The 15,015-nt window shown below is 42.2% G+C and overlaps 1 protein-coding gene across 1 annotated transcript; it reads left to right on the top strand.

Annotated features, from left to right (window-relative positions):
* Positions 1 to 1,879: 1,879 nt before the first annotated feature.
* LOC122726074 (DLA class II histocompatibility antigen, DR-1 beta chain-like) lies at positions 1,880 to 11,648 on the top strand. The gene is made up of 5 exons (XM_043963541.1): positions 1,880 to 2,011; positions 8,650 to 8,916; positions 9,618 to 9,899; positions 10,278 to 10,388; positions 10,792 to 11,648. The coding sequence occupies exons 1-5, from the start codon at positions 1,930 to 1,932 to the stop codon at positions 10,821 to 10,823; spliced, it is 774 nt and encodes a 257-aa protein (XP_043819476.1). The 5' UTR covers positions 1,880 to 1,929; the 3' UTR covers positions 10,824 to 11,648.
* The last annotated feature ends 3,367 nt before the right edge of the window (positions 11,649 to 15,015 follow it).

Genomic DNA, 15,015 nt, shown 5'->3' with positions numbered 1-15,015 from the left:
GACCCCTGGCCAGCCTTTAGGATCTGGCCATCCTTCAAGATCAGCAACCATAAGAAGGACAATATGGCTGGCTTGCTGAATCATATTCCTTATATTATGATGACCTGATGCTTCCCCCACGTGGCCACTTGAGGGCGCCAAAAGAACTTCTTGCTCTCCTTCCTTGTCCCACTCTGGTTCATTAAGAACAAAGTGTGAACAATGTTCTTGTGGAAGTCAGAAAAAAATTGGCTGCTCCAAATTCTCCCTCTTTCTCAAATGCCCAATGAGCTTGGCCCTCAGCATTGGCCAGTGGGAAATAACCACACCTGCTACACAAGAGGCACTATTTGTAAACTTGCAGGTTGAATTGACACATTTACCTAAATATTGTACCTATTACTATGTTCTTTTATTATTATTACTGACATTCTGCCCTCTGTAATCCATTTGACTATTCTGGAGGAGTCAAAGTCTCTCCTTTCATTCAAACAGACTACACTGACAAAGCCAAAAGATTCCTTAAGGAATTCATTGCTAGCTATGGATTGTTGCTCACTTTAGGCCATAATTGTTACACACATTTCATAGGTCAGATATTCAAATATATGTATATATTATGTATTTATATAATATTACTTGAGTATATTATATAATATACAATAGAAATAGAAAATAAGTGGTATATATATTTATTTGTATGAATATCAGACCTATGAAATCTGTGCATTATATATGTGTATATGTATGTGTGTATATGTATGTATGTGTGTGTGCATGCCCATGTGTCTACATGTATGTATATATGTGTAATATAAATGAGAACTACACTGTAGCTACCATCTACAACCCAGCAGAGCTGTGGAACACAGAAATTCCAATAGGAGAATATGCTGGGCCAAAGTTTCTATAAGAAACTGGCTTCAAAGGGCCTCCTAGCACAGGACTTAACTGGAGGGTGACTGTTTATGGGAAAGGAGAGCAAGGGACCCTTATTTGTACTCCTTACCTACATGATGACTACATCCTATAGCACTGGCAGTAATCTGAGCCAGGCTGAAGTGTGATCTGTCTGACATTTGGGAATCAGACCCAGATGCTCTAGATGACTTAATCTGGGCTAATTGTTTATTCTCCTTTTGGTCTAATTTGTTTTTTATCATCCACCCTGAGGCTGTATCTCCAAGATAGACAGATAATACTTCCTGAAACTGATGGGGGGGAAGGAGGGGGAAGGCTGGGGTGATGGTACCAGCATGCTCCAGCCAGTCCCCAGATCAGAGGGTGACTGAAGCTGCCACTACCATCTGGTGGTTATATCTTTAAGAAAGAGCAGGAAGATGTAAAAATGCTGGAGAGTCCAGTGGCTGGGCTCAGATTATGAAAGCCCTCAAATGCTAAATGGGCTTACTAGCTGTGTGACCCTGGGCAAGTCACTTAACCCTCGTTGCCCTGCCCCCCAAAAAATGCTAAATGGGGAACTTGATATTAAATTCTAGGGACAATAGGGAGTCAGTGGAGGTTTTGGATAAGGGGGATGTTACAGTCAAACTTCTTATGCTTTAGCAATCATTATTCACCTTTGTGCATTATTCAAGAAGCTAGAGAGAATGGAGGCAAGGAGAACTACTAGGGGACTATTGAAATAGTCCAGGGCAGAGGTAACCTCTGAGGTCCTTGGTAAGCATGAGATTCTACGAATTCTATTCTCTGTTTCCTTCAGGAAAATCTAAGTATTCTGAGTCTTCAAATGAAATCTCTGCCTAGGAACTGATGATGTCATTCATTGCTGATCCAGATTGGTTCTCCCATCTCTGAGGTGGTCCAATCCCGGAACTCATAAGTAAGTACTTAAATTCTTATTCTGGAAGTCATGAGGCAGTTCCTATGGGATGGGGACCTTTGTGCCGGCCATTCCTCTGTGTCCCTTGTCCTTTCCCTGTCCCCAGGATGCTGTGTATGTGGACAAAAGTTCTGATTATGACCCTGCTGGTGCTGAATTCCCTAGTGGCTACAGGCAGAGACAGCCCAGGTAAGCACAGAGTAGTAGCTCCCCGGAGAGCACAGGTGGAGAAATAAGAGAAATGCTCTTCTCCATATGGGCAGCCCAAAAAGGACCAGAGCAGGCTGGCACTTGGCAGCATGGGGAGGTGGAAGAAGTTGGTCTCCGAGATCCCATTATCCTATTCCTCTGCTCCCTTCCTCCCCTTAACTCATGTTCCAAATGTGTTCTTGCTTCCCCTTCATTTCTTTGTCCCTAAACCCATCCCTTCTCAGGGGCTCTGAGTCTTTACTCTCTACTTCAAATTCCCACCTGAACTTTCCTGTCCCCCTAAATACCTTCACATAAATGGCCTAATCTGCTGAACTCATTTTGATTTTGGTGTTTATAGGGGAAGAGTTTTCCTGTTTTGTTTATCCCTCCATGGAAGGATTGGAGGATCTGAAAGCCTTGTGTGAAGCCCTGGTATTTGGGATCCATCCCTAGCCTTTGTACTTAACATGATAATGGCCAGCCTTTTTCCTATGCATCCCCTGAGTCAGGTCAGGAGAGACCAAGGAGGGCTAATCCAGGATGGGATTTCTTTTATCTTCATGATCCCTTGTTAATGGGCTGAAGAAATATTGCAGGTCCAATGTCCCCTAGATCTCCACTTCTCTGTTCCAGTCAGGGATTATTTCCTATTCTGCCTGACAGATAGACATCCTGACCCCAGATCAGTCACTGCTATTGCTCCCTGAATCCAGGATCTGGGTCATAGGTCTTCCTGCATGAAAATAGCACCAATCAGTAAGCATTTATTATGCACCTACCATGTATCTGGCACCATACTTGGTGCTGGGGATATGAAGGGGAAAAACAAACAAACTTGTTCCTGCCCTAAGGGCCTTAGATTCCCTCAGAAGAGATAGCTTCTACAGATGGAAATATACATAGAACAAATGGAAAACAAACACCAGCTCTCTTATGGAGGGAGGGCACTAGCCTGTCTGGATATCGGGAAGGACTTCATGTAGAAAGTGGTGCTGGACCTTTGTCCTGAAGGAAGTCAGGGACTCTTGAGAGGTGGAGGTGAGGAGGGGTGTATTCCAGGGACAGGGAAAAGTCAATGCAAAATCATGGAGACAAATGATGGAATGCGGTGTGGGGCCAGTGAAGAGATTAATGTGGTGAGACCATAAAGTTTGGGGAGGGGAATAATGTGATAAGATGAAAAGGAAACGTAGGTTGTGGCCACATGGGGAAAAATCCTCCATCCTCAAAAGAAACCCCACTAACCAGAGTTGGTTTGCAGGTAGGCAGGGATCAGATAAAAGTCCCTTTAATACTATTCCCAACATCCCCCCTACATCCTGTCCTGGCCCTCAGCCTGGCCACCTACCTCTAATTGGGTCAATAATCTGGCTTGTATCCATCCTCCATGATTTGTCTTTGAAAATCTCAAATTTACTACTGCGTTTCCTATGCCTAGCCTATTCCATTGATCTACCACTCTATTTCTTAGCCAGTACCAAATAGTTTTGTTTTTGTTTTTGTTTTTGTTTTTGTTTTTTGCAGGGCAATGAGGGTTAAGTGACTTGCCCAAGGTCACACAGCTAGTAAGTGTCAAGTGTCTGCGGCCAGAACCGAACCCAGGTACTCCTGAATCCAGGGCCGGTGCCTCACCACTGCGCCATCTAGCTGCCCCAGTACCAAATAGTTTTGATGACTGCTGCTTTATAGTAAAGCTCCAGGTTTGGTACCGCTAACCCACCTTCCTGTGCACTTTTTTTTCATTATTTCCCTGGATATTCTTGATTTTTTGTTTTTCCAGATGAATTTTGTTACTATTTTTTCTAGCTCTATAAAATAATTTTTAGGTAGTCTGATTGGTATGGCACTGAATAAGTAAATTAATTTGGGCAGTATTGTCATTTTTACTATATTAGCTCTGCCTATCCATGACACTAGTAATTTAGTGTTTGATAAACCCAAAGACTCCAGCTCCTGGGATAGGAACTCAGTATTTGGCAAAAACTGCTGGGAAAACTGGAAGATAGTATGGCAGAAATTAGGCATAGACCAACATCTTACACCTTATACTAAAATAAGGTCAAAATGGATACACGAGTTAGACATAAGAGGTGATACCATAGGTAAATTAGGAGAGAAAGGAATAGTCTACCTATCAGATCTTTGGAAAGGAAAACAGTTTATGACCAAACAAGAGATAGAGTATATTATAAAATGCAAAGTGGATGATTTTGATTACATTAAATTAAAAAATTTTTGTACAAACAGAAGCCATGCATCCAAAATTAGAAGGGAGGCAGAAAGCTGGGAAACAATTTTTATGGCCAGTACTTCTGATAAAGGCCTCATCTCTAAAATATATAGGGAACTAAATCAAATTTATAAGAATCCAAGTCATTCCCCAATTGAGAAATGGTCAAAGGATATGAACAGGCAGTTTTCTGATGAAGAAACCAAAGCTATCTATTCCCATATGAAAAAATGCCCTAAATCTCTATTGATTAGAGAGATGCAAATTAAAACAACTCTGAGGTACCACCTGACACCTATCAGATTGGCTAAAATGACAAAAAAGGAAAATAATAAATGTTGGAGAAGCTGTGGGAAAATTGGAACACTAATGCATTGTTGGTGGAGCTGTGAACTGATCCAACCATTTTGGAGAGCAATTTGGAATTATGCCCAAAGGGCGATAAAGCTGTGCATACCCTTTGACCCAGCAATACCACTTTTGGGTCTTTTTCCCAAAGAAATCATGGAAAGGGGAAAGGGACCAACATGTACAAAAATATTTATAGCTGCTCTTTACGTGGTGGCAAGGAATTGGAAGTTGAGGGGATGCCCATCAATTGGGGAATGGCTGGACAAGTTGTGGTATATGAATACAATGGAATACTATTGTGCTGTAAGAAATGATGAGCAGGAGGAATTCAGAGAAACCTGGAGGGTCTTACGTGAGCTGATGATGAGTGAGATGAGCAGAACCAGAAGAACATTGTACACAGTATCATCAACATTGAGTGTTGACCTACTGTGATGCACTATATTCTTCTCACCAATGCAATGGTACAGAAGAGTTCCAGGGAACTCATGATAGAAGAGGATCTCCAAATCCAGGGAAAAAAAACTGGAGTATAGATGCTGAATGAACCATACTATGTCTTTTGTTTTGGGGGCTGTTGTTTTTTCTATTTTGAGGTTTTTCATCATTGCTCTGATTTTTCTCTTATAACATGACTAATGCAGAAATATGATTAATGTTATTATGTGTGTGTATATATATATATACATACATATATATGTGTGTGTGTGTATATATATGACTAGGCAGCTCTATCAGCCAAGCCCAGAGTCAGCCACTAATGGATTGAATAGACAATCCTTCCATCTAACCAGTCATCCAAGTACAAATGTTTAAATAACATTTAAGTGACTGTTAAGTAACTGCTCAGCCCTGTGCTTGGGAGCATGGGGAATACAAAGTATCAGAGATACCCTGACTCACATGAAAATGCAGCTAATGATACAAGTTCATACTGACTGTATGTGTGGTACAGAGAAGAACAGCAGGAGTGGAAAGCAGGGGGATATTCCTGTGGCATGGGATGGGCAAGGAAGGAGCAGGTAGGATCTGAACTGGGTTAAGATGTGGAGAGAGAACCCATGTTAAATGTCAGCAAGTGTCCCTTCACTATATTAGCTCACATTTATGTGGTGTTTTAAGGTTTGAAAAGTGTTTTGTTTTGGTTTTTTTTTTGGTTGGTTGGTTTGGGGGGGGGTTGGTTTTTGGTTTTTGTGGGGCAATAAGGGTTAAGTGACTTGTCCAGGGTCACACAGCTAGTAAGGGTCAAGTGTCTGAGGGCAGATTTGAACTCAGGTTCTCCTGAATCCAGGGCATGTGCTTTATCCACTGTGCCACCTAGCTGCCCCCTGTTTGTTTGGTTTTACAAAATCTCATCTTATTGTCACAACAACCATGGGGAAAAGGTGCTATTATGATCCCCATTTTATAGGTAAAGAAACTGAGGAAGACAGAGGTTAAGTGACTTGCCCAGGGCTACATAGCTAATAAGTGTCTGAGGCTGGATTTGAACTCAGTTCTTCCTGATTCCAGGTCCAATGCTTTACTCCCTAGAGCACCTAGCTGCCTCCTTCATTCATTTAACTTAATTTAATTTAATTTAATTTAATTTAATTCATTCATCACTGAGAACTACTACATGAGAGCTGTGACAAGAGCTGTGGAACTCAGTTAAAAATACAGGAAGTAGCCCTTCCCATCCAAGAGTTTGTAATCTAGCTGGGAGATAAAAGTACAGACACATAAGTCTGTGCACCAAGGCTGAATAGCATACATGCCATGAGAGTTGCATCAGGAATGCAGATGGTGACCTTACTTTTGTCAGATGCCTTCCCATGGGATTTTGGGTAAAGCTCTGAACCTCACTTTCCTAAATGATAAAATGGTGTATTGTATAGTAGTGGTGGCAGGGAGGGTAGGTCAGACCAATGATTGCTAACATCATTTCTAGTCCTAACATTCAATCAATTAATCAAGGAATAAACATTGATAAAACACCAACCATGTACCAGGCACTTTGCTAGGTACTGGAAATACAAAGACAGTGATGAAACTTGAGTCCTTACTCAAGGATTTAACATTATATCAGTGTATGTGTGTGTGCATGTGTTTAGCATTTACATGTATAATTATATACAAAATACTTCAAAAATAAATACCAAGTAGAATTGCGGGGAAAGACACTAGAGTAACTGGGACCCAAAGAAAGGTTGGTGTTTGAGGGGAGCCTTGAAGGAAATTAGGAATTCTATAGGCAGGTAAGGATAGAGTGCATTTCAAGCTTCAGAGAAGGGACACAAAAGCAGGAAGGTGGGATTATGGCATACTGTGTATGGGGAACTGGGAGAAGGCCATCTTGGTGGAACTGGAGAGCAGTGGTGCAAAACTCACATGGGAATAGGAACCAGTAAACCATAAATCATGTGGGCTGCACATTGACATAGACAAAACCTATTGATATTATCTATTTTATTTATTTCATCAAATATTTCCCAATTACATTTTGATCTGGTTTGAGCCACCCAGGAGTAGTGTATGATGTCACATGAGGCCTGTGGGCTGGATTGGACACCTCCACTGCAGGGTGTGCAAAGGTGTCTGGAAGGGGAGGCTGGAACCTGGGAGTAAAGTACTTGAAGTGCCCAACAGAAGAGTGAGATTTGATTCTGGAGCCAAAAGGGACCCCTAGAGGTAATTGAATTGGGGAAGGGGTGGCAGAGAGTGATAAGGTCAGAACTTCCTTTAGGAAAATCACCCTGGCTGATGTATGGAGGTTGGGTTAGAGTAGGGAGAGGCCATATAACTATGATCGATTCTTTTGGCTAGAGTGATTATGGAAGGTTTAATGGAGGTGGTGACATTTGAGCTGAGCCTAGAAAGACAACTAATATTGTGATGAGTAGAGATGAGAGAGAGGGAATGCCATGTCTGAGAGGAGGGTGAAAACAGAAGGCTGCAAACAGGTGATCAATTAACAAGCATTTATTTAGAGCCTATTATGTGACATGCCCTGGGGATACGGAAAACAAAGCAAAACAAAACAAAACAAAAAAAGAGCCCCTGCCTTCAAGGCACTTACTTTCTATCAAGTGAAACAATGTACATACACACACATACACACACACACAAGCATGCATATTCATCCAAAATGAAAGGCAGTTTTTAGAGGGTGCAGGTACTAGCATGAATTGCTTCATGTAAAAGGTGGAATGTGATCTGAGTCTTGAAGGAAAGGGTGCTAGGAGACAGTAATGCAGAAGGAATGCATTCCAAGTCTAGGAGAGAGCCTGTGTAAAGGCCTGGACATAGGAGATGATGGAGTATTGGGTGGGAGGTACAATAGAAAGCCCCTGGAATGTGTCTGGACTTTGAGAGTGCAGGAACAAAATAAGGCTTGAAAAGGTAGGTTGGGACCATCTTGGAAGGCTTGATAAGCCAAGCACAAGAGAATTTTACATTTCATCCATGAGGTAACAGGGAGACACTGGAGTTTATTGAATAAGGACCTGATGTGGAGAGGCCTGCAGTAAAGGAAAATCATTTTGGAGAAAGGGTTGGAGTAAAGAGAGACTTAGGGGAGGGGAGACCTATTAGGAGGCAACTGCAATAGTCCAGGGTCTGAACCGAGGTGGTAGCTGTGTGAGTAGAGAGAAGAGCCCAATTGCTGTGGAGATACAAAGATTCAGAGGTGACATCCTGAGTAAAGAAGGTTCAGAGAACAGGGAGGGGGACTTGTGGAGAGGAGATGTTGGGAATAATTTCCTTGCAGTGTTTGGTTATGTGTGGACTCCCAGAGGAAGGGAGGTGGGGCAGAGGATGGACATCCTGAAAGGCAGCAGTGGGTGCCATGAAAGGACGACTGGCCTGGGAATCAGGAGGCAGGTGTTCTAGTCAATGAATTTGTCTCCCAGCTGGGGCTGGGGGAGCGGAATGGTAAAGCCGTGCATGCACGCAAAGATCAGCCTGATTCTTAGAAGAGAGGAGCACATGCAGCCACTTTTACCCCAGTGCCCAGCCAGGGTTGGGGGTGACTTTGATGCCAGGTAGGGCTGACCTGCCTCTGGGTCCCCCGCAGAGCACTTCATGGAGCAGATGAAGAATGAGTGTCTCTTTGTCAATGGGACTGAGCACGTGCGGTTTGTGGGGAGACTCATCTACAACCGCGAGGAGATTCTGCGCTTCCACAGCGACGTGGGGGAGTTCGTGGCCTTGACCGAGTTGGGGCGGCCCATTGCAGAGCTAATGAACAGCCTGCTGGAGGCCCTGGAGCAAGCGCGAGCCCAGGTAGCCAGGTGCAAAGACAACTATAGGCTGTTAGAGTCCTTCTGGATGCAGAGGAGGGGTGAGTGGGAGCAACGGGATGGGAGGGGTGGATAAAAAAAAAGAGTGGAGAGTGGAGAGGAAAGGGGAGAGGAGGGCATGAGGGGAAAGAAAGGGGAGAGGAGGGGAGGAAAGGAGGATGAAGTGAGGAAAGGACCGGAGGCAAACGGGAGGAGAGAGGAGAGGAGAAGGGAACAGTGAGTGGAGTGTGAAGAGGGGCAGGGCAGAGTGAGGGGAGACAGGAGGGGAGAGGAAGAGAGGAGAGGAGAAGAGATCAAAGGCTTCTTCATCAAGAATCTTGTCTAATTCACTGGGATCTGATCATATATCTACCTATCCCAAGGCCACCTGGCTTAGGAGTCAGGATACTGAAGGCCTAGACTTTTCCCAAGGGCATCCTCCTTCCCAGAGATTTCTTCAGTGGATTTACTGGGGGCCTGCTCTGGGAAGGAGCCTGCTGTAAAGTTGAGGTGTCTGTTCATAATCAGAAAAGCCACCTGCTACTAATTATGATCCATGTCCCTTAGTGCTGGTGTGTCCAAGGACTTATGGGGCTACTTCTTGCTGTCTAAAATGTCTAGTCAAATGGAAATCCTGCCCACATCTTGGAATTGGGATGAAAGAGGGACCTGATCCTGGTTTGGGATGAGGTATCAGGAAGGACGAGGAGTAGGAAGATCTCCTCTGGCTCTCTCACTCAGGATCTTTCTTTTTTTCTTCTAGTTGGGCCTGAAGTGACTGTGTATCCATCAAAGATGGCTCCCCTAGGATACCCAAATCAGCTTGTCTGTTTTGTTACTGGTTTCTACCCTGGGGACATTGAGGTCAGATGGTTCCTGAATGGGCAGGAGGAGACAGCTGGGATTGTGTCCACAGGCCTGATTAGTAATGGAGACTGGACCTACCAGATCCTGGTGATGCTGGAAATGACCCCCAAGCATGGAGATGTCTACACCTGCCAAGTGGAGCACTCCAGCCTGCAGAGCCCTGTCATTGTGGTCTGGGGTGAGAAGTAGCTCCTGATCCTTCAGACCCAACATTCCTGAGGCCATGAGAACCTCCAGTTCTGGTCTCCTGTTGCCCTCCCTTCTCCTCTAGGACATCTTGTGCTTCTGCCCAGTGCAACCCCCTTAGTACGGTGCAGAGCTGAGGGCTATGGGGACCCAAGACCTTGGCATCGTCAGTGGCCCCAGCACTACAAGCTAGCCTACTTTGGGGACTCTGTATCAGGCTGTATGTTCCTTTCCCCTGGGATGGGACAACTAGGTTTCTCTTCCTCTTTCCCTTTAACCAACTACTCAGGCTCTCCTAGACTTGTCTGCTCACCACAGCAAGATGGCTCCTGGAGGGAGCATTGTATTTCTTGGTGTGTCTCTCCCCTAGAAGCACAGTCCAGATTTTCCCAGAGCAAGATGTTGACTGGAGTTGGAGGCCTTGTGCTAGGGCTGATCTTCCTTGGGCTTGGCCTCACTGTTCACCTGAGGGGTCAAAAAGGTAAGACACCTGCGGGAAGGCCCTGAGGGCCCCATGTTCTCTCCAAGGGAGGAGGTGGGGACTGGATTTTGCTGGGACTGTGAATCTGGTGCAGGGGTGTGGAGGTTGTCTGGCTCTGGTCAGATCTCAGGTATCAAAGGGTTTTGGAGAACCCCTTTTCACAAAGGTAGCTCTTTGGGAGACATCTTGTGCCCCAGCTCTGGGAGCCCCCACACACCCAGAATTATAGAGGGACCTTCTTAATCCATTTTGTTCTACTCTCTTCTCTTATACTGAACATCAAGGTTTTGTGTGAGTATTTCTATCTGTCCCATCTCCCAGGAAATCAAGGCCAACAACCAACAGGTAACTTCTTCTACCCAGGTGGAGCTTGGTTCTGATAACTACAACCTTTTCTCAATAGGTTTTGAAGCTAAGGATGCCCTTGGACCCTGAGGGGGAAGAGATGAGGCTGTTTATGGGCTCAGGGTCCTGTGAATGACTCACCACTGTCCTCTGATAGTCTCCATCTGACCACTGAGGCTGAGTGTCCCCTGGAGCTGGCGTTTCTCCTCCTGGCATCTCTCCCAAACATGGAATCCACCTGCCTATATCGGGGATGTTAGCATTGCTGATCCCTTCCCTGGACTAGCTCCCTCCCTGTTTCTGGACTCTGTGTGCATTGCCTCTCACTGTACCCCTCCTGTTGTGTTTCCCCAGCTACCCATATAGGGCCTTGGCTGCTATGGGGCAGGTCTGTCCTTCACCCTCATAGATAGACATGCTGCTCTATGGTCATTTGGGCCATTTTTCTCCCTTGAGTCTTTTCTCCAGTAAATCAGAAGGAGGAGAATTCCCTGGTGTTGGGCACAAGAAAATAGCAGAAGTGTGGAGAGGGAAGCAACTTTAGTACTACCATAATCTGTGATATCCATGTGGTTAATCCCTCCAAACATGCAGATAAACACACAGCCTCCCCCGCCCCAGACTTGTTATCCTATGTCACTTTTGTACCTGCCCTCCCATAAACCCTTCATAGATGTCTGGTACCATTTCTCTAAATGGCTTAATGTCATGTGGATGCCAGTGAAGATGTAGGTTCTCCACTGGTCATTGCTCACATTCTCTACAAGATAGCATCACTTCCTTTTTTGGTCACACATCTCTGATGATTTCCTTTATGCTCATTCTCCCCTTAGTTCTTAAAATTACTAATATGCTACAGCCTACACACACACACACACACACACACACACACACACACACACGCCAATGGTGTTCCTCAATATCCTCCCCCTTTTAAATTAAAGTTTTATTGCTATGCTTTGCTTTTCCCTCTTTTTTAATTTACAAATATACCCCCTCCCAACCTCCTCTACCCACTGAGGATTCATTTGTATCAAAGATAAAAAAAGAAATAACCCAAATAATTCTGTAAAAACCAACCACATTTTTGTCTACTGTCTTTGACAACCTATGTAACATTTCATACTCATAGTCCCCCATCTCTTCAATAAGAGGAAGCAAGTTCAAAATCTTCTCTGTGGTCAAGGTTGTAGTTACAGAGAGTCCACTTCCATTTTATTGCTCATTGTTTACATTGTTATACTCCTCATCTATATTGTTATCCTGATTCTGCATCATTTCAGGTGAATCCTCCCATTTTCTTACAAATTCCTCATATCTCTCATTTTTTGTATCATTAATATTCTAATATATATCTAGTCCTCAATACGTTTAACCATTCCCAAATTTATGAATATCCCATTTCTTTTCAGTTCTTTGCTACCAGAAAAAAATACTATAAACATTTGATATCTGAGATACATTTTTGCATATGGCCCCTTTTGCAATATATATAAATATACATATATATGTATGTATATATGTATATATATGCAGCAGAGGATAAGAGGTATAATGACTTTAGTTATTATTTTTGTTCAAATTGTTTTCATAATGGATGGACCAACTCACAAGTTCATCAAGAGTGGTCCCAATGTGGCTGTCATCCCAGAGTCCAGCTAATACTATTTCCATATTTTGTCCTCTTTATTAAGCTTGTGGATATGATATGAAACCTCAGAGTTGTTTTGATTTTTATTTCCCTCATTTTTAGTTACTTACAAGAATGTATTATGTTTGGTAATAGCTTTCTATTCTTTGGAAAAATTTACTCATATCTTTTGACCAATTTTGTATTAGATGGTTTTAGTCTTGGATTTTGACAATTGTTTTAGTCACCTAGAAATCAGGGTTATCAGATGTTTGACAGAGATAGTTGATGCAGAATTGTACCTAACTGGCAGTTTCCCTTATTCTAATGTGCTGGGTTTTTTTATTCAAAAGCTTTTTAATTGGCTTGCTTATCTGTTGTGTTCTCTTCTGACACTGATTTTTTGATCAACACTAATGACCTTTGTCATAGTTGTGACAAAGCACCTCCATTTATTCACTGGGCACTGTCCATGGTCATAAAGAACAATTTTGGTAGAAAAGGGAGTCTTTTATCACTTTCCTCCCATGTGAGAAGGCACTGTCTGAGATCTTCACTGAATTGGTGCTATTTGGAGCCCTACATGGATGTATGAAAAGGGGAATTGATAAAATTTCCATTCCAGTGTTTTCCTTCCTCTTACAGGTACATGATTTCTATATGAATGATTGTGTGGTAAGCTAGCTGCCACACCAGAAAGGAACAAGGAAATGTGCCCACATCGAGATTTTATGTGTCCTAATGTGGGTTGTCAACACATTTTATTTTTAGCCAGCAAAACTCTGTTGGAAGATCCCAGTGGTTTGTTGGTTCTATATCTTGAGTTGGAGCTACCAGGAACTAAACAAGGATTGAGTTTTTCTTACGTAGCTTAATGTTTTCAAATGTATATTAAAATTAATTATTGAAGCATTCCACATTGTCTACAGTTACTTTAAATAGAATTTCTTTTTCCATCTCCCATTGCTGAGCTTTGTTGGTCATGTATAGAAATACTGATGATTTATGTGGATTTATTTTATATCCTGCAACTTTGCCAAAAGTTTGTTTTGCCAAAGTTGTTAATTATTTCAAGAATTTTTTTATTTGATTCTCTAGGATTCTCTAAGTATACCATTATATCATCTGCTAAGAGTGATAGTCTCGTTTCCTCCTTGTACATTCCAATTTCTTCAATTCCTTTTTCCTCTCCTATTGCTAAAGCTAACATTTCTAGTACAATATTTTTTTTAAATGGAGGTGATAATGGATATCCGTGTTTCACCCCTGATCCCACTGGGAATTCCTGTAACCCATCCCCATTAATTTAATATTTGCTTGGAGATAAATTAGAGGCCTTCCCAATAAGATCAGGGGTGAAACAGGGATGTCCATTATCACCCCTATTATTTAATATTGTCCTAGACATGTTAGCTTTAGCAATCAGAGAAGAGAAAGGAATTAAAGGAATTAGAATAGGCAAGGAGGAAACAAAACTATCACTCTTTGCAGATGATATGATGGTATACTTAAGGAATCCTCGAAAATCAACTCAAAAATTACTTGAAAAAATTAACAACTTTAGCAAAGTAGCAGGATATAAAATAAATCCACATAAATCATCAGCATTTCTATACATGACCAACAAAGTCCAGCAGCAAGAAATAGAAAGAGAAATTCCATTTAAAGTAACAGTAGATAATATAAAATACTTGGGAGTCTACTTGCCAAGACAAACCCAGGAACTCTATGAACACAACTACCAAACACTCTTCACACAAATCAAATCAGATCTAAATAATTGGAAAGATATCAATTGCTCATGGATAGGCAGAGCTAATATAGTAAAAATGACAATACTGCCTAAATTAATTTACTTATTCAGTGCCATACCAATCAGACTACCTAAAAATTATTTTATACAGCTAGAAAAAATAATAACAAAATTCATCTGGAAAAACAAAAAATCAAAAATATCCAGGGAAATAATGAAAAAGAATTCACAGGAAGGTGGGTTAGTGGTACCAAACCTGGAGCTTTACTATAAAGCGGCAGTCATCAAAACTATCTGGTACTGGCTAAAAAATAGAGTGGTAGATCAATGGAATAGGCTAGGCTCAGGAAATGCAGTAGTAAATGACACTAGTAATGTAGTGTTTGATAAACCCAAAGACTCCAGCTTCTGGGATAGGAACTCAGTATTTGACAAAAACTGCTGGGAAAACTGGAAGATAGTATGGCAGAAATTAGGCATAGACCAACATCTTACACCTTATACTAAAATAAGGTCAAAATGGGTACACGATTTAGACATGAGGTGATACCATAGGTAAATTAGGAGAGAAAGGAATAGTCTACCTATCAGATCTTTGGAAAGGAAAACAGTTTATGACCAAACAAGAGATAGAGTATATTATAAAATGCAAAATGGATGATTTTGATTATATTAAATTAAAAACTTTTGTACAAACAGAAGCAATGCATCCAAAATTAGAAGGGAAGCAGAAAGCTGGGAAACAATTTTTGAGGGCAGTACTTCTGATAAAGGCCTCATCTCTAAAATATATAGGGAACTAAATCAAATTTATAAGAATCCAAGTCCTTCCCCAATTGAGAAATGGTCAAAGGATATGAACAGGCAGTTTTCTGATGAAGAAACCAAAGCTATCTATT

The sequence above is a fragment of the Dromiciops gliroides genome, chromosome 4 (genome assembly GCF_019393635.1).
Source record: "Dromiciops gliroides isolate mDroGli1 chromosome 4, mDroGli1.pri, whole genome shotgun sequence".
In the NCBI taxonomy this organism is placed as follows: Eukaryota; Metazoa; Chordata; class Mammalia; order Microbiotheria; family Microbiotheriidae; genus Dromiciops; species Dromiciops gliroides.
The sequence above is the reverse complement of the archived record's forward strand: the minus strand, read 5'-3'. Positions and strand labels throughout refer to the sequence as shown.